The sequence below is a fragment of the Varanus komodoensis genome, unplaced genomic scaffold (assembly GCF_004798865.1).
Source record: "Varanus komodoensis strain SLA01 unplaced genomic scaffold, ASM479886v1 scaffold1, whole genome shotgun sequence".
NCBI classification, from domain to species: domain Eukaryota; kingdom Metazoa; phylum Chordata; class Lepidosauria; order Squamata; family Varanidae; genus Varanus; species Varanus komodoensis.
Genome location: NW_025335268.1, coordinates 17,016,593 through 17,035,462, shown reverse-complemented (window position 1 = coordinate 17,035,462; position 18,870 = coordinate 17,016,593). Strand labels below are relative to the sequence as shown.

The window sequence follows — 18,870 nt, the reverse complement described above, 5'->3', positions numbered from 1 at the left end:
TTTGCTTACTTCAGCAAACCTGCTGCGTAGAGCCTTCTTAGCTGCAGTTCTATGTGATTAATGAAATGCAGGGAATGCATGAGAAAGCTCCTGCTGTTCCCTTTTTCTTGTGGAATAGATGCTAGAGAAGCATTTAAGGGTCCTAGAAGTTCTGTACTAAGGGGATAAATGAAGACCAGAGAGAATGGCAAAAACTCAGTCCCTAATAAATGATGAATAAATGCCAGCACTGGTGAATGGGGTTGGGAAAATAAACGGTGTCACCAGGCACTTTCCACATAGTAACTAATCTGCTAAGGTCCTAGCTCCAAGCAAAATCCATTTTATCATGTAATTAAGAAGGAAATGAATAATTGAGCATTAGTTGCTGAAGATGAGGGAAGATGGAGAAATAAGCACAGTATTGAGGAATATAATAGCTGCTTCCTCTTTGCTGTTTGCAAGGGGAGCTGAGGCTGAATTGGCATTTCATTTGATTCCACAAAGGCAGTACACTGTGATCCAAAGAAGCTGCAGGGCAAGCTAGATAAGAATCCAGACTCAGATAACAAACCCAGAGACTATGATAATATAATCTGTGTTCTTGATATATCATGGCAAGAAAGTTAAAAATATCGGATGACAACTCTTAACTGTTCATTTTTGCTCACTTCCAAGTCATACAGAACACTTATCAGGAAGCTACTGAATTGGGCCAAATGCTCTGGCCCATGCAAAAAGTTGCATGCATGCAGAATTTGGAAAGATGTTTATACTTGGAAGTATCTGAAGTATCTCTAAATACAAAATGTGAAGCAGCCTTCCGTGTTCTTCTGGACTGGTTTTGCAGTGTCTGGATAGTCTTGCTTCTCTGTAAACATGAGACAGGCTGCAACTTAAATGTTAATTCTTGACAGAAGTGGAGCAGCTGCCTAAGGCCAATCTAGCAGTAGCTCCTTTGCTTGTGTCAAGGAGCAAGTAGAATCTAACAGTACAGAAAGAGGTTGTCCACGTAGATGGTTTCTGTTCTCTAATGATTACAATACCTATGTCCACTTGTATCTAGTAAAAGCTTGGTCTAAGTAAGGTTCAGAAAACGATTAATATGAAACAAGACATACATATTGACTTAACTTGATGACTGCTAAGTGGTGATTTTGCTGCTGATCCATTACTTGCTGTAATTTCTTTATGGGTTTTGGGAGATGGAGTTAAATAACCCAAAAACACTTGTTAGCCACCCCAGAAAGCTTCGGTTATTGGGTAGTACAGATGGGTCCGACATGCCCTTCAAGCTCAAGAAAGTGCACTGGGGAGACTGGTTATGCTTCCTTACTTCAGTCAGCATTTATTTCTTCTGTTTTTCTGACAGGTTCATGAGATTAAATGAAGACTGGTTTTTGTTCTTGTAGTATGCATCTTTTTCTGTTGCTCTTTGTGGCTTTCAGTCTAGGAAAATGCAGAAGTTACATAACGACAGGGGGCAGAGGAAGCCGGCAAAAATCACTTTAAGCCATCAGCTGTGAAGTCATTTCCATCTTAATAGGGCACACATAGGAGTTTCACTCAATTAAGCCCTGTGCAATTTGGTGATGAGGGACTGTGGGTGGCGCAGTGGTTTATAACTGCAGAGCTGCTGGGCTGGTTGATTGAAAGGTTGACAGTTCAAATCTGCAGGATGGGTTAGCTCCTGTGCTTTGTCCCAGCTTCTGCCAATCTTGCAGTTCGAAAGCATGTAAGTGCAAGTAGATAAATAGGTACCACTTCGGTGGGAAGGTAACAGCGTTCCGTGCACTTTGGTGTTCAGTCATGCCAGCCACATGACCACGGAAACTGTCTGTGGACAAACGCTGGCTCCCTTGGCTAGGAAACAAAGATGAGCACCACCCCCAAGAGTCAGAAATGACTGGACTTTAATGTCATGGGGAAACCTTTACCTTTTAATTTGGTGATGGCCAAAGAAAAGAATCACACAGATTTCACCAATTACCTCTAGTTCATTGCACAATCATGTTACAGGCTGCCTACCACAGCAGCCCCACTGCATTGATCCTCCCCATACTCCCTCCAGGAAAAAATGGTCAAGGGATACATGCTCATGGAAGACAGGGCAACCTTGGGCATGTTCCACCTAGTAGTACCCATAGAATCAAAACATACAGCTTATCAGCTTAATTAGTGGAACAACTCACATATATGAAATTTGCAGTACATGCCACCAAATTTCAGTTTTTTACTACCCTGGCAGCAGGTAAGTGAAAATGACTAAGAAGGCACCTAAAACATACATTATTTCTGAAGCAGGAATGGGTGATGTTGGCTGGTGTTCTGGCTGTTGCACTGTCAGCCTAATGGTGAATGTCTCCAGTGGTGCAGTGATAGATTTTTAAAGAGCACGCACTCATCATGACAAGTCCTCAAAGCCTTAGTCTTAAGGACAGTCCAAAAATGCATGCAGCTGGGTATATTTTGCCTTTTGTAGATATTCTGTAAAGGTAATGACCTTAATTACCTATTAAAGACCAGTCTACCCACAAATACTTTGTGTTATCACATGGATAAGTCATCACAATAATTAAGTATTGCTGATAAAATCCACATGAGGGGGAGGTAGGTGTAAAAGGCTAATTATATCCTAACCCATAGTAATAAAAAACTGTGTGTGTGTATGTAAACAAGGCAAATTATATCCTTGCCCACAGTAATAAAAACTGCCTGTGCTTCAACCTTGCAAGCCCTGGCCCCACTGTACTACTGATGTCTACACTGTTCCCATACAAGAACATCTGTCAGCAACATTATACAAATCCCTTGCATTCTACCCTTTAGCAGTTGTTGTGGTAAGTAGCTTGTCTCCTCAGTGTATCTCAGTGCCAGGACACATTCAAAGTCCCAGCTTCAATCCTTGCCAGGATTGAAAATGGATTGAAAAGACTAGAAAATGGGGGTGTAGGAGAGCCACTCTTAGGACATGTATTAGATTCATGCTGGGCTGGGCTGCCTCCGATGTTTTGGCCTGCAGTTACCATTATTGTTCACTATTGACCCTGCTGGCTGGAGCTGATTGGAGTTGTAGCACAAAATATCTGGAGGAACACTAGTTGACCACTCCCTGGATTAGCTAGAGGATTGGACTACTTTGGTACAAAACAGGTTCTGATGTTTCATTGCTTTTTGATACTACTTCCAGTAGGTTTGATATACTGGTTCCTTCACCTGTTTGTTGCAGACACTTTGATGCTGTGACTGGGTATCAGGAAGGTAGCTCATGGGCAGGAAAAAAGGAACATGAGGCTGCCAATCAGAGTGCAGTTGCAGCTGTCTCAGCAGTTGCTAAACAGAACAGGTCAGCAAAAAGTGGAGGCTGACGTGTCTGCTGGTGCTACAGCTGCTCTTGCTGTCAAACCTGATGGCAGAAATATGAAAATGGTATGAAAACATTGTTCTTCTTCATGGTCTTTGTGCATCACACATATGGGCTCTGTGCCTAGAAGGCTTTGTTGTCTGGAAGATTTGCTAGCTAGACTTGTTTTGGCAGGAGCCCCTCCCCTCCTGTGTATCCGGGAAAAGTTCCCACCCACTTTCTCAGTTCTTTTCCAACTGCCCTTGTGGGTGTCTGAGAAGCTTGCTAGTTGCCCATATATATGACGCAAAGACACCACAAAGAAGAAAGTCAGGATGCTTACCTTTCACGGTTGTTCTTTCAGTGACTATCTTTATATTTATAGCTCCACCTATCCCAAAGGGTCAGGGTAGCCTACAGCCTATTAGAAATAAAAAAGTAAATTTTAAATAAAATAGAATAAAATATTTTAAAAGACTTAGACATATTTAAGCATTTAACAGTGCAATCCTATAAATGTCTATTTAGATATAAGCCCCACAGGATTTAGTGGGGCACAGTCTCAGTTAAGTGAATGTAGGATTGTAACTTAGCTCTCCTCCCCCCCCACTCCAATATCTGGTACGGGTTTGGGTGAGGAGTGAGGAAAACAAAGGCTGCAGGTTGGTTACCAAGGTGCCAAAAGCAGAAAACCTCTTTTCAGCTCTTTGGACTAAAATGCATTGAAACACAGATGTTGCAACAAAATTAGCTGCAATTTTTCATTTAGTGCTGTTCTACTGGAAAGACTATTGTTAGAATAGCACTGCAAACTTTAGGAACATATTCGACTTCCATTAAGAGTTCTTCATTATAGCTTGGAGGTCAACTGCAGGCATCTTCTCTCTTCCTTTGCACTGCTGCTACAAGAGTTCAGCCTGCACTAGCACTACTATTAGGCTTATTTATTTAGCTTTGGGATGAAAAAAACCTACTAAAGGGTTACTGGGGAACACATGTTGCATCCATGATGTTGCCTTTTACATTTGTTTTTATAATCCAAAACATGTCTGAGGTAACAGAATGTCTCAAAATTTGCATAGGAATACTTCTGTGAGCATATTTTTGGACCACAAGCAGACACAAAAGGAGCTTAATTACAGGTCATCTTAGTCTTTTTTTGAAAGTCAAGAGATTGAGCTAAAACTTTAAGCAAACAGACTTAAAATCCATTCACGGAAAGCTTGTTTTTGTTGACCTGAAATGTGTAGACTAAACTGTTTTTATGTAGATCAAAGGTCAATAGACCAAGCATTGTTATGCAGATATCATTGGTATATATTGCAGCAAGAAAGATTAAACCCTAATTTATCTGTACTAGCCAAAGATAATTTTCAAAAATAAAATCCATGTTTATGCTGATTCAAGCCTCAGTGACATTCCATCAAAGGCCTTTCATATGCAGCATTTTCCTTGCCAGCTGTGCTTTTATCTGGGGTGACAAATTAATGCAAGGTTTAAATAACATTTCTTTGGGGGGGTGGGCAGGATGTAACAACTAAGTACCTTTTTGCATGAGCAAGCCAGCTCAAGATTTTTTTAAAGGCAGGTTTGGGTATATATACTCACCTAACACACCCTGTCCTGCACATTTCGTGGCACTTGAGCAAAACGTGTTGAGTCCTAACTTTTCACATGGCAGATGTACAGTCAACAGGTAACATAGACCACATGTGACAGAGTTTTACTGAAGCCCAGCCCATTGTACCTTTTTGCCCTAGTATTATTTTCCATATTTCTGCCTCCCATGTATAGCTTCATGTATGCCAGTATTTGAAGTGATGATAAAGATGCTAAGAGTATGTGTCATTTTACCAGCAGTACCAATGCTTATATTGCCTGTATTTACCTTCAGTTTGCACAGGTGACAATAGCTGAATGCTTAAATGAACGACCTTGAGTACCATTTTTTGTGGAAAAGCAGGGTATAACTTCAGTAAACAGCTACCATTAAAAGTTGCAACCAAGGCTATTCTCTAACTAGCCAAGGCATTATGTAGGTTACACTAGCCATATCATGGCGAATCCCCATACTTCTAAGAAGACATTACAAACTTGGGAATCTGAATAAGATAACTGTATAAAGATTGCTATTCATAATACATAGGCTGTTACTAAGAGTTGCATTTTATTTATACCATTTTAAAAATCAAATCTGTGTTCTTCCTCTTCTTAAACTCAATTTTTTCTTTTCTGTGTTCCTGGCAAAGTATGGGAGTTATTTTTAAGAAGAAATGACAGCAAGGTATAAAAAAACTGAAGTGCTTTTATGATCCAGAGGAAGTCATATTGTATACCCTGAAAGAGTCCAGCCAACAAGTATATGGTGCATAAAAAGCAGTGGCTTAATGGCCACAGCAGATTTCTGCAAAGTATCAACAGTAGTTCCAGCTACAGCTTAAATGTGCTTTTTAAAGACATTGAGAGGGGGACTTAAAGGCTGATCCTGCTACAAACACAAATGCATGACTCAGTGAGCTTAGTACTACTATTTGAGTAAGAATGATTCTCTCTTCTGAACACATGACCTGCTATTTAAGCCCAGAAAGGCAAAGTAAATCCCTCATGGAATCTGTCACACAATTCAAAAGAAGCCAAACTAACTGAAGAATGTCAGTCTCAGCATGTAAGACATTATATTAAATATATGTAATTCAGAAACTGTTTTTAAAAAGGTATTAGGGATACCTGTTCTCTGTAAAATAAACACTCCCATGAAGTAGTAAGGAATGAAGGCAATTGTCAGCTACAGCCAAATGCTGCTCACAACTGGAAGCACCTTGGGCAAAGGAGTTTATAATAGTGGTTTTTGTTGTAGTTTTAGAACAGAAGGAAAACAGCCCAGAACCATGTGCTCTTCTGAATTTGTGATGAGGGTCCAATGGAAGAGATTGCTTGGAACAAACATCCATTTAATTTAATGCTTCTCTCAACAAAGGAGAGGATTACAAGCTTATAGGCTAAAAAGACAAGAGCAAGCACAGGAGGGAAAGTTTGAGCTACGTAAATCCAGCTAAATGTACACACGCCCTGCCCAGCACAATTTGGCTGGACAAATACAGTTCCTCTGCAACATGCTGGGAGCCTTCTGCTTCCACTTTCAAGAGGAGATCTGCAGATTAAACCATGTCCAGCTGCTGTTACTTTTTCCCTGGTAAAAACAGCAGCAAAGTATATGACCTGTGTAGCGGCAGGTAGAACATGCCAGAGTCTGTAAGGCTACAAGGTCAGTGCAGCAACCGCTTTGGTTGTGACATTCAGTACACCGGAGGAAACAACTGGAATGTCTCTGGCAACTCTCTGAAAGGGAGGGATGTTGGGTCTTTCCAATGTGTCCAGGATGCCTGCAAGTGAGAAAAGTAAAAACTACAGTCAGTATTAAGCCTTGGGTAAATCTGTATCAGCATGAATATTTTCACTTCACGTTACTTAGGTCTTTTGCTGCTTCAGTATTAATCTTTGCATATGCATGTGCTTCTTCCCTTGGGTGTTTTTTTTCAATAAATGCCAAATATGTATAACTAGCACAGTGTGCCAGTGCAAGGGTAGGGACCAGAGATGCAGCTGTGAAGTAGCCAGGTACCTAAATCAGCATCTCACTTTCACAGACAAAAATACATACAGCAAAGACTATAATAATGAAGGAGGACTGAACTACGCAAGACTTCAGACCAAGCATACTAATATTCAGACCTTTTAAATGAAGAACACACACAGAGAGAGAGTTTCCTGTTAGACCAACCACTGCCATATATACATGTGTTTTTGCCAGTCGTGACAAATGTGCACACATTTTCCCTATAACTAAGTAGGAGTTGCATATGAAACAGCCCAGGGTTGAGAACGTGCTATTCTGATATTTCACAGGAAAGAAAGCTGTTTCTTAAAAGGCTTAGAAAATCCTTTGGGCAGATTTCTTAAAGGTCAAGCCTAGCTCTGAAGTCTTTTTATGGGCAAGTTAAAAAGCAGAGTATTTGGATGTCTGTTCCTGCAGAACTGAAAACTCACTGCCCCCTATGGCTTTTCTTACCTTCTACAACCTTGTGATAAGCAAAATGCAAATAGAGTAGGAACAGCATGTGGAGTGCGGCAAGTGCTCCACACAAAATGAGTCGTTGGGTATGGCCTACTGTGCGTGACACCAACACAGCAACCTAGGAAAGGCAAGAATTCATATTTTAAGATTGATAGACTGGAAGAATACTGAAGTACATATGCATGAAGATGGTAGTTCCTATGATGATCTTTTGTACAGAATCCTCTTCAGACTTTCACTCCTTTTAAATGTCAGATTTCCACCTGCACCAGAGGTTATAGCCATGCTTTGAAGTACAGTTGGCCTTCCAGATTTGCAGGGGTTAGGGGCATTGGACTCCTGAGAAACTGGAAAAACTGTGACTATCTTTACCTCCCCTCCAAACCTTAACTCTTAATACTGTTGACCATAAGTGTACTAGATTGCTTCTGAGTGTTAGTCTAAATTGTTGATATGTGCACCAGGTGGATGCTGGGGCATGGGTGACAGGTTGTGGGAGATGTGGCAGCTACCAGGATAGGATGTGTGTGTGTGTGGGGGGGGGTGCAGTAGACTGGACTTTCAGGCCACTTCCAGGAACTCAGCTTTCAGTATATGCAGGCATGTGAAAAGTCCCCCATGTTTATGACTTAGTAAACTTTGTTCTTCACATTTTCTAGTCTATGTGCCTCGTCTGTGATTTTCCACAGTAGGGCGCAAAACTCTTCCCCCAAAAATCCCAGTTAATTATTCATGGCAAATAATCAAATCCACACAAGTTAAACCCACAAAAGTCAAAATCCAATTGAACTGTAGGAGTTTGGGTATTTACATTAACTTCACGAATAAAGCTGAGGAAACTGTTATTGCCTGGTAATGGCAGCAGAGGAAATGCTGCATGAAATTAGCAAAGACCTTTGGGAATCCACACTTACCATCAAATAAGCCAAGATGTTTCAAGGCAGCTGTGATGTAAAATGCAGATCCTCAAGTTTCAAAACAGAACCTCTTTCTGATCCCTAGTAACCAACAGCCTAAACAGATCCAAACTTTAAATTTAGAGAGCACTTCCTGTCATTCCAATAGTGAGTGTCCTATACAGTAAAGGGATTCAAGGATGTGTCTGACAATTAAACTGACAATTAAAATAGCAACCAGGTAATATAGTTTAATGCTGTACAATGATTTCAACATATTTGGTATGGCAGGTGATGTATTAACTCTGAAAGCGGTAAAAATGGCTTTCAGTGTTTCAATACATTTCAATACAATGTATTGTACTAACGAGTTAATGTAATATTGTTTACCTGGTGTAAACACATACAATTTATTAGGCACTAATAGGGAGGGAAAAGGAAAAATACGCAACTACAGGTATTAATTCTTAGGTATATTTTCTGAAGCACTCCCAAAACCTGATCCTCACAGAGCTTCTATCTGACTGCAGATACTTACCATTCGTAATGTGGAGAGGCCACCAATCCCCAACCAGAAGATATAAAAAAGGGAATGAAAGTGGATATTGTAGGTTACAAAGAGGGTGATGCAATGCCCAAAAAGTCCATAACCCTGAAAAGAAGGAAGCACACCTGAGACTAATGTGAAGTCACCTGAAAACTCCCAGATGGAAATATATTCTTATTGCACAGTTATCTAGACACAGCCTAATGCTCCACTAGTTGCAGATTGATGAATTGCAGCCAAATGTCAAAATTATGCCAGACTATTAGAGCAATTAAAACAATGCCAGGTTATGCACCAGGAATGTATAACTAAATTATGGTTTAATCATCCCCCAGACTTGCAGAGCTGGCTTTATTTCTGCTGGAAGCTAGCACTAACAGGCTAATTTCACTGCCCTCTTCCCCATCTAACATGACCTGTTTAATTAAAGAAAAAACACCCACTACTGCTCTAGGATACATTAACAGCAACCTTAAGCAAGAGAAAGCTGCTCATCTACATGGTACAGATGCAAAGTCAGCCAGAAATGAAAGACACCCATGGACCTATCATTTGTTAGCTTTCCCTTGGTGCCATCCAGATGCGCTGCACTCCAACTTCAATCACTAAGGCTACAGACTCAGCCAGAGACAGCTAGTTTGCTGGAGGTCTGTCTTACCAGGAGTGACAACATTTGGACCATGGTGATCTGAGCATTGCACAAGTATGCCAGGAAGTAGATGAAAGAGGAGACACCTATCCAGTAACCAAAGCAGGTGCCAATTGCTGTACCCATCAGTGTGCCTTCTCTCTGTAGAAAAGAACAACCGAACACTAGATTAGAGTTGGGCAACCATAATCTGGTGGAAGGCAGAATGGCCATGCTATTTAGCCCTCAGACTGTATAATATCAGGGGTGCAGTAAGGCTACCCTGATATCAGAAGCAATGGGGAGATAACCAAGGGAATCCCCTCCCCGACCTCTTCTTCAAGCCTGTGATAGCCTCCAGGCCAGGAGCATGGTCCACGGGGGAGCCCAAGTCTCCACAAACCTGATGGGGTGATTCTGTGGGCTGGAAACTGTCCTTCACTGGACTAGAGGCACAAGCTGTAGAAACTGAAAAAGGGCTTTCAAGCATTATCTGGTACAGATATTCCACTGTAGTCAGGCCTGCAGCAGGCATTTCTTGCACCTCAAAACAGAATTTTCCCTTACCAGGGAATGTCCATGATACTTCAACACGCCTGGATAGAAAGTTTAAAAGGTAAATAGAATTTTGACTAGTAACTTGTCAGGAAATAAAGATCTCCTGCTTACAATTATAGTATCTGATGTCTTCATTCCATGCAGCAAGATAGCCACCAGTGTGAAGACCAGCATGAGAGGGCCATAAAGCTCACCAGCTATCTTCTGTAAAAGAAGAAAGGTATATTAATCCTGTATCAGCTTTCTGGGAAGTAAACTGTTTGGGTCAATCAGAATAAGTGTACAAAAGGCTCATACACTTATGTTGTTCAATGTGGAACATTCAAAGTAGTAAACAAACCAGCTATAGAAACCAATTATGCTCTTTTACAAATAGCAAGTATTGGTCCCTTTCTAGCAAATGGCTTTGAGCCTTCTTGGTTTACATGACATGCAATATGGAAACCCCTGGTGCACAGACATAAATGAAAGAGTGTAAGTTCACATGTTATATTCATGAAACTTGAAATTCTGATTCTAAGATCTCTAACAGTGCTGTTAACACTCACCTGCCAGACTAAAGGCAGGCCAGATGCTTTCCAACATTAAAGCACTCGTGCCAAAGCCATCAGCTGTGGCCTTGACTTCTTTCTGCTCACCCAAGGCCACTGTGATATCAGAGCAAATCAATCAATGGCAGAGGCAAAGTAAAGCACAGATGGAGGAGAAAGAAAAATGAGAAGGGGAGTACAGGACTCTGAATGATACTTAGCCACTGTCCTGGCATGCATGGACTCTGCTAAATAAGATAAACCAGCCTTCACCAAGCTGGTGGCCTTCAGAGGCAATTGAACTGTAATTCTCAGAATTCCTCCCAGCAAAGCCATTGACTGGGAATTCTGTGTGTTGTAGTCAGGAAGGCACAAGGTTGGGCAAGGCAGATATAAACTGTTTACTGAAGAAAAGAAGTAAAACTGAGGAACAACATTTGGAATGAAGACGCTATCAAACTTTAACAAAGAGCTATCCAACTCATTCATCATGAGGAAAATACTACTGTGCATCCATGATAAAAGGTATCATCACGCCACCTTGATAGGTAGAATAAATGAGGCAAAACAGAACCCAACAAGTATATTCATTATCATCACCTCCTCCTCCCAATATGACCCAGGAGCTTAAGCACTCTGGGTGGTTTACAATAATTCCTAAAACAGGACCATAATACAGTAAAACAAAATTTTCTGAAGTACAGTATTTTAACATTTTACAACTAAAACAATACCTAACATACAATAAACTTGTTAAACACCTGACCTGGGTGTCCCCATCAGGCCATTAAATAATGTCTTTAAGTTCCTTGATGCCAAAAGAAGAACAGAGTTAGTGCCTGGCAAGTCTGAGTGGGGAAACTTTTCCTCAGTGATGGACCCCCAACTGTAAAGACTTTATCCCTTGATGGCACTCCCTAAATTTCCTTCAAAGGTGTCACTTGGAGGAAGGCTTCAAGGTGTTAAGTGTAGTGTCCAGCTAGAGTAAGAGCTAGAGAACTTCAGCTGTTTGATGGACTAGCAATTAAATAAGTAAATTGCAGTTTGGGGAATCACTCCATCAGATATTTTCCTAAGTCTTAAGCCATGCCACAGGCAGGCAATGCAAGCAGGCCAGAACTGGTTGTAAACAGTCACATTTTCTACTCCTGGTTATTACTATAGATGTCACAATTTGTACAAGCTGCAACTTCTGAACAATCTTTACTGTAGTACTCTAGAATGCACCAGAGCATAGAGTACTGGAACCAAGCTATCCGTGTCCATGAAGAGACACAGCTGGGCCCTTTGTTAAGAAGATCCTTAACTCCTGGACATTCCCAACTCTGAGATATTAAACCAAAACTTCAACCTCCTATCTAATACACAAGCTCACCTGAGGAAAATTAATCATCTTTACAGGTATCATGGATTCCAGCAACCTGAATGAGAATAAAATGTTCAGGAGAGTGTTAAGAGCTAAGAACAGATGACTATCCCACTGAACAATTAAAAATTATCTGTTGGTCCATACTGAGCAAAATACAGGGCATACAATAAATTAATGCAACCTATGCAAGATCTGATGCTACAGAATCAGAACCTTGATGAGGAAATTAATGCTTCTCATTATATAATACATTATCCAGAGCAAGATTTCTCATTCTTCTCCTGTGTTCAAACCACAATAGTTAACAAAGGTTACAGAGGCCAGAAAATGAGACTTTATACCAGTTTGTGCCTCTCATCCGTACTGTGAGAACAGATTACTGAAATTCTAATTTGCACTCACTGGCTGGGACACATAAACTAAGAAATCTGCTGAAATGACACTCCATATCATTGTTTTGCTTGTGCGGATGCACCACAATTTTAAAAATGAAAAAGCTTGACATGTTCCATTTGCAGAATGAAATTACTGATGGGAAAACCCAATCTCCTTACAGTTGCCTTGCAAGCAAAAATGAGCAGTGTGGTACTTGTCCCTTTAATGTTTCTGGGATTAACCAGCTTATTTTAAATTCTTTATTTAAATTCTTTAGCCTTCTTTTTATTAATAACAGATATATGTTGAGTGGCAGTTAATGCCTTTCTCTTTAACTTGCAAAGAGTAGTCTTAGCCACTTACATGGCCGAGGAAAAGGCACCGAAGTGGGAGAACAGCTTGCCAATGCTGCTTACCTGTTCCGAACTTGGTTGGGCTCAACATCAAAGTAGGGCCTGAGGATATCAATGTTGGCATAAAGATTGAAGGCCTTTGAGGCTTGCCTTTTTCCAGCCTGCCACATCTAAAAAAAGAAAGAGGGAGGAATAAATCAATAAAACGGAACTCTCCTTTCTCACTCCTGCAGAAAGATTGGTTTCTTACAGTAGATCTAGAACTTCTGCACAAAGATTAACATTCATGTTAACTTTCAGGACAGAGTGGACCACGTGAGTAAACGTTATAGTTATAGAATCATAGAACAGTAGAGTTGGAAGGGGCCATAAGGCCATTGTGTCCAACCCTCTGCTCTTGCAGGACACTAAGTTACACCATTCCATTATGGAAGGTTACACTGCTATTAAAAGCCCAGACAATAGCTTGGAACTGGTGATAGCTATCTCTGCAAGTAAATACTGAGATACACTCTATCAGTGTAGAGGACTAAATTTCATTGATAATTTCTTGCACAGTACCCTAAGGCAGAAATACTTAAGGAGCCCAATTCAAGGTCATACAAACAGAAGAGGATGCTTCTGCTCTAGCTTAAGTTTCTCGGATCTAAAAGGGGAACAAGGAGGAACCCATATTTTTTCACACTGTTTTTATTTCTGGAGACCAAAAATAAGTAAATACAATTCTGGTTAATGGACTTTTTGTACCCCTAATACTGGCTGAACTGACTGTGTGTGGCAAGGTATGTGACACACATGAATGATGACCACCAGTTGTCCATTTAAGAAAGACAGGCATGAATGCAGGAGCGAAGACTGCACTAAAGGAATCATTCAACCACTGTTCCCAGAAGATTACAATCAGTCAGAAGCATACAGGAACTTGACCAAATCAGAGACGCAACCATAACAGAAGAGGACTCCACTTACCTGATCAGCTACTTGCCGGCCCAGCTGCCCCTTAAAGCCCTTCATCCCCAAAAACTCTCCATCTTCTTCATCTGCAGCAGCTGCTTCTGCATCCACTTCTTCTTCTTCTTTCATGCGTTGGTGCATCTCACCCATGTCTTCAAAGCTGGAGCCAGATGTATCATCCATGTTTTCCATGTCAATTACAGCAGAACCCCCACCCTGCCAATACGAAAATATGCAAACAGTTGAAGATTAGGCACCAATCATTTGCCTTTACTCAGAGGTGCTGCCCAAGCAGCAGACAGAAATTCCTTTTACCATTGAGTGTACAATTTTTTGGGCTTCAAGGGCCACATGTGGTATTGGGTTGAGGGATGTGTAGACATATGTCTACAGGGATCCCAGCAGCCTGATGAAAACTGCAGTTTCTCCACTGTTAGCAGCCACGAAGAAAGAGTAACCTGCATTAGGAAACTGATGGTGGTGGGGTCAAGAGGGATGCAGGTAAGGTCCCTGCCCAACTCTCAGGCCATGAGTTGTACTTCCCTATCTAACCAGATTCTACTTCGTGATAAGTTCACAGAAATTAGGGTAAGTATCATTCCTAAAAGTGTCTTCATGTTCAGTTATGCAACTAATAATGACCAGTCTGGAAGAAGTACCTTTGGGGTTGATGGGAACATTTGGAATTGTAAACATGTGTTATGGGCACTCTTACAAAATGACTGCTATGGGGACTGACCCATTCACTGAAGTGCAGCCATGATGGCTGTGGCCAGTCTCAAAATACCCATTTCCAAGTAGCCAAACTAGTGAGATTAATAGAAATATAACTTGCCCAAGAACCTAAGACCAAAAACAGGTTATGACCTCACACAGCCCAGGGAAGGCACCCTGGCAAAGCACACTGCACAAACACCCTTGTAAACCACCCCTGGGCAACTCTCTCTCTCTCTCTCTCTCACACACACACACACACACACACACAACCAAGGGAAACAAGCAAATACACGCACACCAAAAAACCCACTCATGCACGGAGGCCACAGACAAAGCACCTCCCCTTGCTCTTCATCGATCTGTATACCTTTTGTCCCCAGATACACACTACCGTGCCAGCTTGCTTACTACTTTTTTGTCTGAGTGGCTGGGCACACTTCAAAACAAAGCACAGCTGCTCGCTATTTTTTAGTTTTTAATAAAGACTCTGATGCACATGTGCATCTCAGAGGCACACTGGAAATCATATGGTGCTGGAGATGGCACTTTATAGTATGGCTGCCTTTATTTATTTATGGTAAATAAATAATAATATTTTTTTAAAAGAAAGATGGGCAGGGAGTTTGGCAAGCACCAAGGAATTAATCTCTAATACCATCACACTGTTGGCCACAGGCACCATGCTAGGAACCCCAGGAATAAGAGGAATGTTCTTCCAATCATACTGAGTCCACAATAAGCAGAAGCCATCACTGAACTTTATAAAGGGTGCTAATTATACATGCAAAAGTCATATGCACATAAAAGGAATTGGGTCTTTCCTCTCAAGGCCTCCAAAGAGCTTGGACAAAATGCAGTGGCAGCTATTTAAATACAAAACAAACCCTTCATACACAGCTCATCTAAAGTAGTAGGCTTCATTGCAAGAGAATGATCGCCACAGCAAGTTATCCATAGCCTTGCTGTGGCAATCAATGCTCTGGTAGCCTCCAGACCTAGATGGGTGAAATGTGTCATATATGGGTTTGCCTTTGATGATGGATTAGAAACTGATGTTGGTGTAGAACACAATTGTGAGATTACAGTCTGGAATGGTGCATTAGGAACATACCTCACCAGTGCTGTAAGAGGCCCACTGGCTCCAAGTCTTTCCTAGCCTAATTCAAGGTGCTGTTGCTGACTTCTGAAGCCCTTTGCGGCTTGCTATCTGGATGTATGAAGGAAGCTCCTCTCAACCTGTCCATTCACTTAAAAAACTCTATGGGCAGGAGTGGGCAGAAAATAGATATCCTAGTATTTGGTACTTCCAGTTCCTGGAATCCCCTGCCAGCATGGCCAATGGTCAGGAATGCTGGAAGATGAAGTCCAAAACTTCTGGAGATCTACTTTCTGTCCACCTCCAACTTACAGAAACCTTCCTTAAAGTGTGTGGGGAGCTTGGCACCAAGGGCAGAAGCAGGCACAACAGCCCAAACAAGTCTTTTAGTTTAACATACCTAGTCACAAGGTGAAATTTGCTTTCAGTGCTGCTGAAGATGTTTTAACCCTGGATTTTATACTGTTGAAACTTTTGCTGTTTTACATTTGTCAATTTGTATTTCTTGCTGTATTGAAATAGTAAACTACCCTAGAAATATTAAGTACTGAGCAGTGTGACCTAAATGCATAAACAAAAACAACCAAATACAGCAGAAAATCAAGTCGTTTAGGCATTAGCCCTAGAACCAGAAAAACTAGTAAACTGGAGCTCTTTACCCATAGACCCTTAGCCCAGGGGTCAGCGACCTGAGGCTCTGGAGCCACAAGTGGCTCTTGAATCCCCTTGCTGCGGCTCCATCGCTCAAAACACGTGCCAATTCACTGAGCTTTTCCCCCCGGTAGGCCATCCATGGATAAATTGAAGAAAAGAAAAGTTTCTGAAGAAAACCGAACGTTTAATGGTATGTGGGTAGGTTCATTTGCTTTTACTGCTGATGAACTTATGGGGTTTGCTGTTTAATGCATGCAGCCCTTTAGCACTGACTTTGACTCTGCAGGAAGCTGTTCTCCTATTCAAAATATATGAAAGGGGTCCTACTAGTTTATAATGTAAGATTAAAAATAAGTTTTTAGTGACTGAACAAGAGTTGCAGTTAAATCATAATGAAGATATAGATCTACTTCCTTGTTTTAAGAAGATTCTTATAAAAATTCCAGCAACATTATTACATTGGGAGAGGGATGTTTGCTCAATAGTTCAACAGACTATTATTTATATTTGTTGTATTGCAGAAACTACTTACTGTATGAAAGTATCAAATAGTCCTTTTTTTATTCAGTTGACAGCTGACTGCACCCTCCAGTACATGTAATAAAAGGATGAGGGCACACAGAAGCAGACAGCAGGTGGATAATTTAAGTTTGGCTTTTTATTTCATAAATATGAGGAGGACTCAAATAGACATTGAGTATTTTATTTGAAAGTAACCTTCAACCCAGCATCTTTTTTTTTCAGAGTTCAAAATGTTTTTGTTGCATGCAGAAATAAAAATTTGTTTTCTCTGTAGCAGTTCATTGATTTCATAAATGCAACACACTAGTTTTTTTATGCATAGCATAAAGGTAAAAAAATATATGCAGTGTTATCTTCATTTTAGATGTCAAAAGGGTTTTGTGGCTCCCAGTGGTTTTTTTTTCTGTGGGAAATGGGTCCAAATGGCTCTTTGAGTGTTAAAGGTTGCCGACCCCTGCCTTAGCCATTTATAAAGAAACCAATTAAGAGAAAATTGTTACTGCTCTATTCTGAAAAGATTTTCTCTCTTTTTGCCCCTCTCTCATTGCTCTCTGTGGAAGAGTTCTACTGCTATTAATTTAGTAACAGCAGACACATTAAAATGCAAGTTCACCGTTTTTCATGTCAACTCTTTCACTTGTGGAATCATAAAAAGGAGGCTGGAGCCAAGCAAACTGTACTCAACAGGATGCTATGTTTCCACAGGTTCTTCTTCTTGTGCACTTTTTTCTTAAAACATACTTCCCCCTTCTTGTTGATTCCAGTTTGCTTAAGTTTTAAGGAGGGCAGGCATTAACACCACAGCATACCTGCTTTTAATAATTACTTATGCAGTTCATTTTCTTTAGGAGTTCAGGACTCACTTGGCAGTTAACCCATTTTACTCTGACACCAACCCTGTGCAGTAGGTGAGGCTGACTGTGATTAGTTCTAATGGTCACCCACTGAAATTAAAAACTGGGTAGGAATTTAAACTCATGTCTTGCTACAAGATAAAAAAAGTTCTACACATAATGGCAATTGAATGGTTCAAGACTTCCAGTGCAGTGACTCTAATATGAAGGCTCCTCCTATGAACTCCAGCAGGTTTAGAAGTAAACAAATGCCCTTCTTAGCACATTCATCACCTTCCATGGGACTCAATACCAATTTTACCTGTCTCAACGACTTCCTACATCACTCCTACAGAAAATGAGTAACTGTCTTCCCCTACTTTTTAAAAGCACGATTCTGTGTTCGGTGTGAAGCGCAGGGAACCAAGGTTCAATTTGGATGCCAGGAAGTACTTCCTGACAGTTAGGACCCAGAGGGTATGGAATGGGCTTCCACCGGAGATGGTTGGGGGCCCATCGGTGCGGGTGTTCAAGGATAAGGTAGACATGCACATGGTGGGCATGTCGTGAGCGGAGCTGGGGGGTCAGACTAGATGGCCTGGGAAGCCCCTTCTGACTCGCGCTGTTTCTACTTTTCTATGTATTGCTGATGCTTTACTTGACGATGGGGAACCGGGAACGATGCGATTCCACAGATGTCGTTGGACTGCAACTCCCATCTTCCCTAACCGTCATAGTCAATTGTGAGAGAGGATAGAAGTTGTAGTCCAACTACATGGGGGAGGGGGGCATACGTTTCCTATCCCTTAACCCCAACCAGTAAGTTCAAGGAGGGTACCAGTTACTCCGGAAGAAGGTAACCACCTCGGAGCATACTGCTGGCCCTTGACAAGCCCAGAATGGGAGGCTCCGGGAAGCGCTTGGGCCTCTCCGTCCCCATACCTGCATATTGTCCTCGAAGGCTCCCCACTCCGCTGTCGCTCCAGCCCTCGCTCCTCCGGCTGCTGTTACCCCGGGGCTGGACATTTTCCCCCCACCGGTTGCAGTGGAGCAAATGCCCCCTTCTCCTCCCCTCCACTAGCGGAGGCTACAACAAACGGCGGCCCGTCAATAGGTGTGGAAAGAGAAGGACCCGGATGTCACAAAGCCAAAGCGTTCCCACTCCGTCGGTATGGGCTACTCCAGCCTCGCTGAGGACGTGGAGACTCAGGAGTTCTCGCGAAGTTTCAGAACATTCGGCCTGACCACTGCGCCATTTTAGTTGCTCCGGACAAGAACGTTTCAGTAAGGATATGTGAAGCGGCGGACCATGAAAGGCCGGCGGGGACAGCTCAGGATGCGGTATACTAACTTAAGATTCGTGTTTAATTGGCAGCTCTGTGGTAGCCGACATCAACGTTGTTCCTATCGGAGCGCCACACGCATCATGGCAGCTGAAGGC

General features: G+C 41.7%; 2 protein-coding genes across 5 annotated transcripts in view; both read right to left on the bottom strand.

Annotated features, from left to right (window-relative positions):
* LRRC73 (leucine rich repeat containing 73) overlaps positions 1 to 6,181 on the bottom strand; it is a 19,668-nt gene extending 13,487 nt beyond the window's left edge. For 2 of the 3 annotated variants that reach the window (XM_044449035.1, XM_044448806.1), the window contains exons 1-3: positions 6,050 to 6,181; positions 3,196 to 3,743; positions 1,316 to 1,428 (exon numbers count right to left, since the gene is read on the bottom strand). The gene's annotated coding sequence lies outside the window, so the exon portion shown is untranslated. Of the gene's footprint in view, positions 1 to 1,315; positions 1,637 to 3,195; positions 3,744 to 6,049 lie in introns of those variants that run through there. The other variant, XM_044448874.1, reaches the window with a different exon arrangement.
* Positions 5,610 to 18,870, bottom strand: YIPF3 (Yip1 domain family member 3). 2 transcript variants are annotated; one of them, XM_044448596.1, is made up of 9 exons: positions 18,372 to 18,870; positions 13,623 to 13,823; positions 12,717 to 12,823; positions 11,932 to 11,977; positions 10,138 to 10,230; positions 9,499 to 9,630; positions 8,832 to 8,945; positions 7,392 to 7,515; positions 5,610 to 6,705 (listed from the first exon to the last, which is right to left on the bottom strand). In XM_044448596.1, the coding sequence occupies exons 1-9, from the start codon at positions 18,453 to 18,455 to the stop codon at positions 6,581 to 6,583; spliced, it is 1,026 nt and encodes a 341-aa protein (XP_044304531.1). In that variant the 5' UTR covers positions 18,456 to 18,870; the 3' UTR covers positions 5,610 to 6,580. The 2 variants fall into 2 exon arrangements, with proteins under 2 accessions (XP_044304531.1, XP_044304615.1); XM_044448680.1 differs by having other exon boundaries at positions 6,253 to 6,705; positions 18,781 to 18,859.

What these genes read in the sequence shown, in the direction of transcription:
- YIPF3 (XM_044448596.1), bottom strand. Translation starts at nt 18,455, where the DNA reads ATGTCCAGCCCCGGGGTAACAGCAGCCGGAGGAGCGAGGGCTGGAGCG. An exon ending in CCTTCGAGGACAATATGCAG is followed by an intron (nt 13,824 to 18,371) that starts GTATGGGGACGG and finishes TCGTATTGGCAG; the next exon opens with GGTGGGGGTTCTGCTGTAAT. An exon ending in AGACATCAGATACTATAATT is followed by an intron (nt 9,631 to 10,137) that starts GTAAGCAGGAGA and finishes TCTTTTCTACAG; the next exon opens with AGAGAAGGCACACTGATGGG.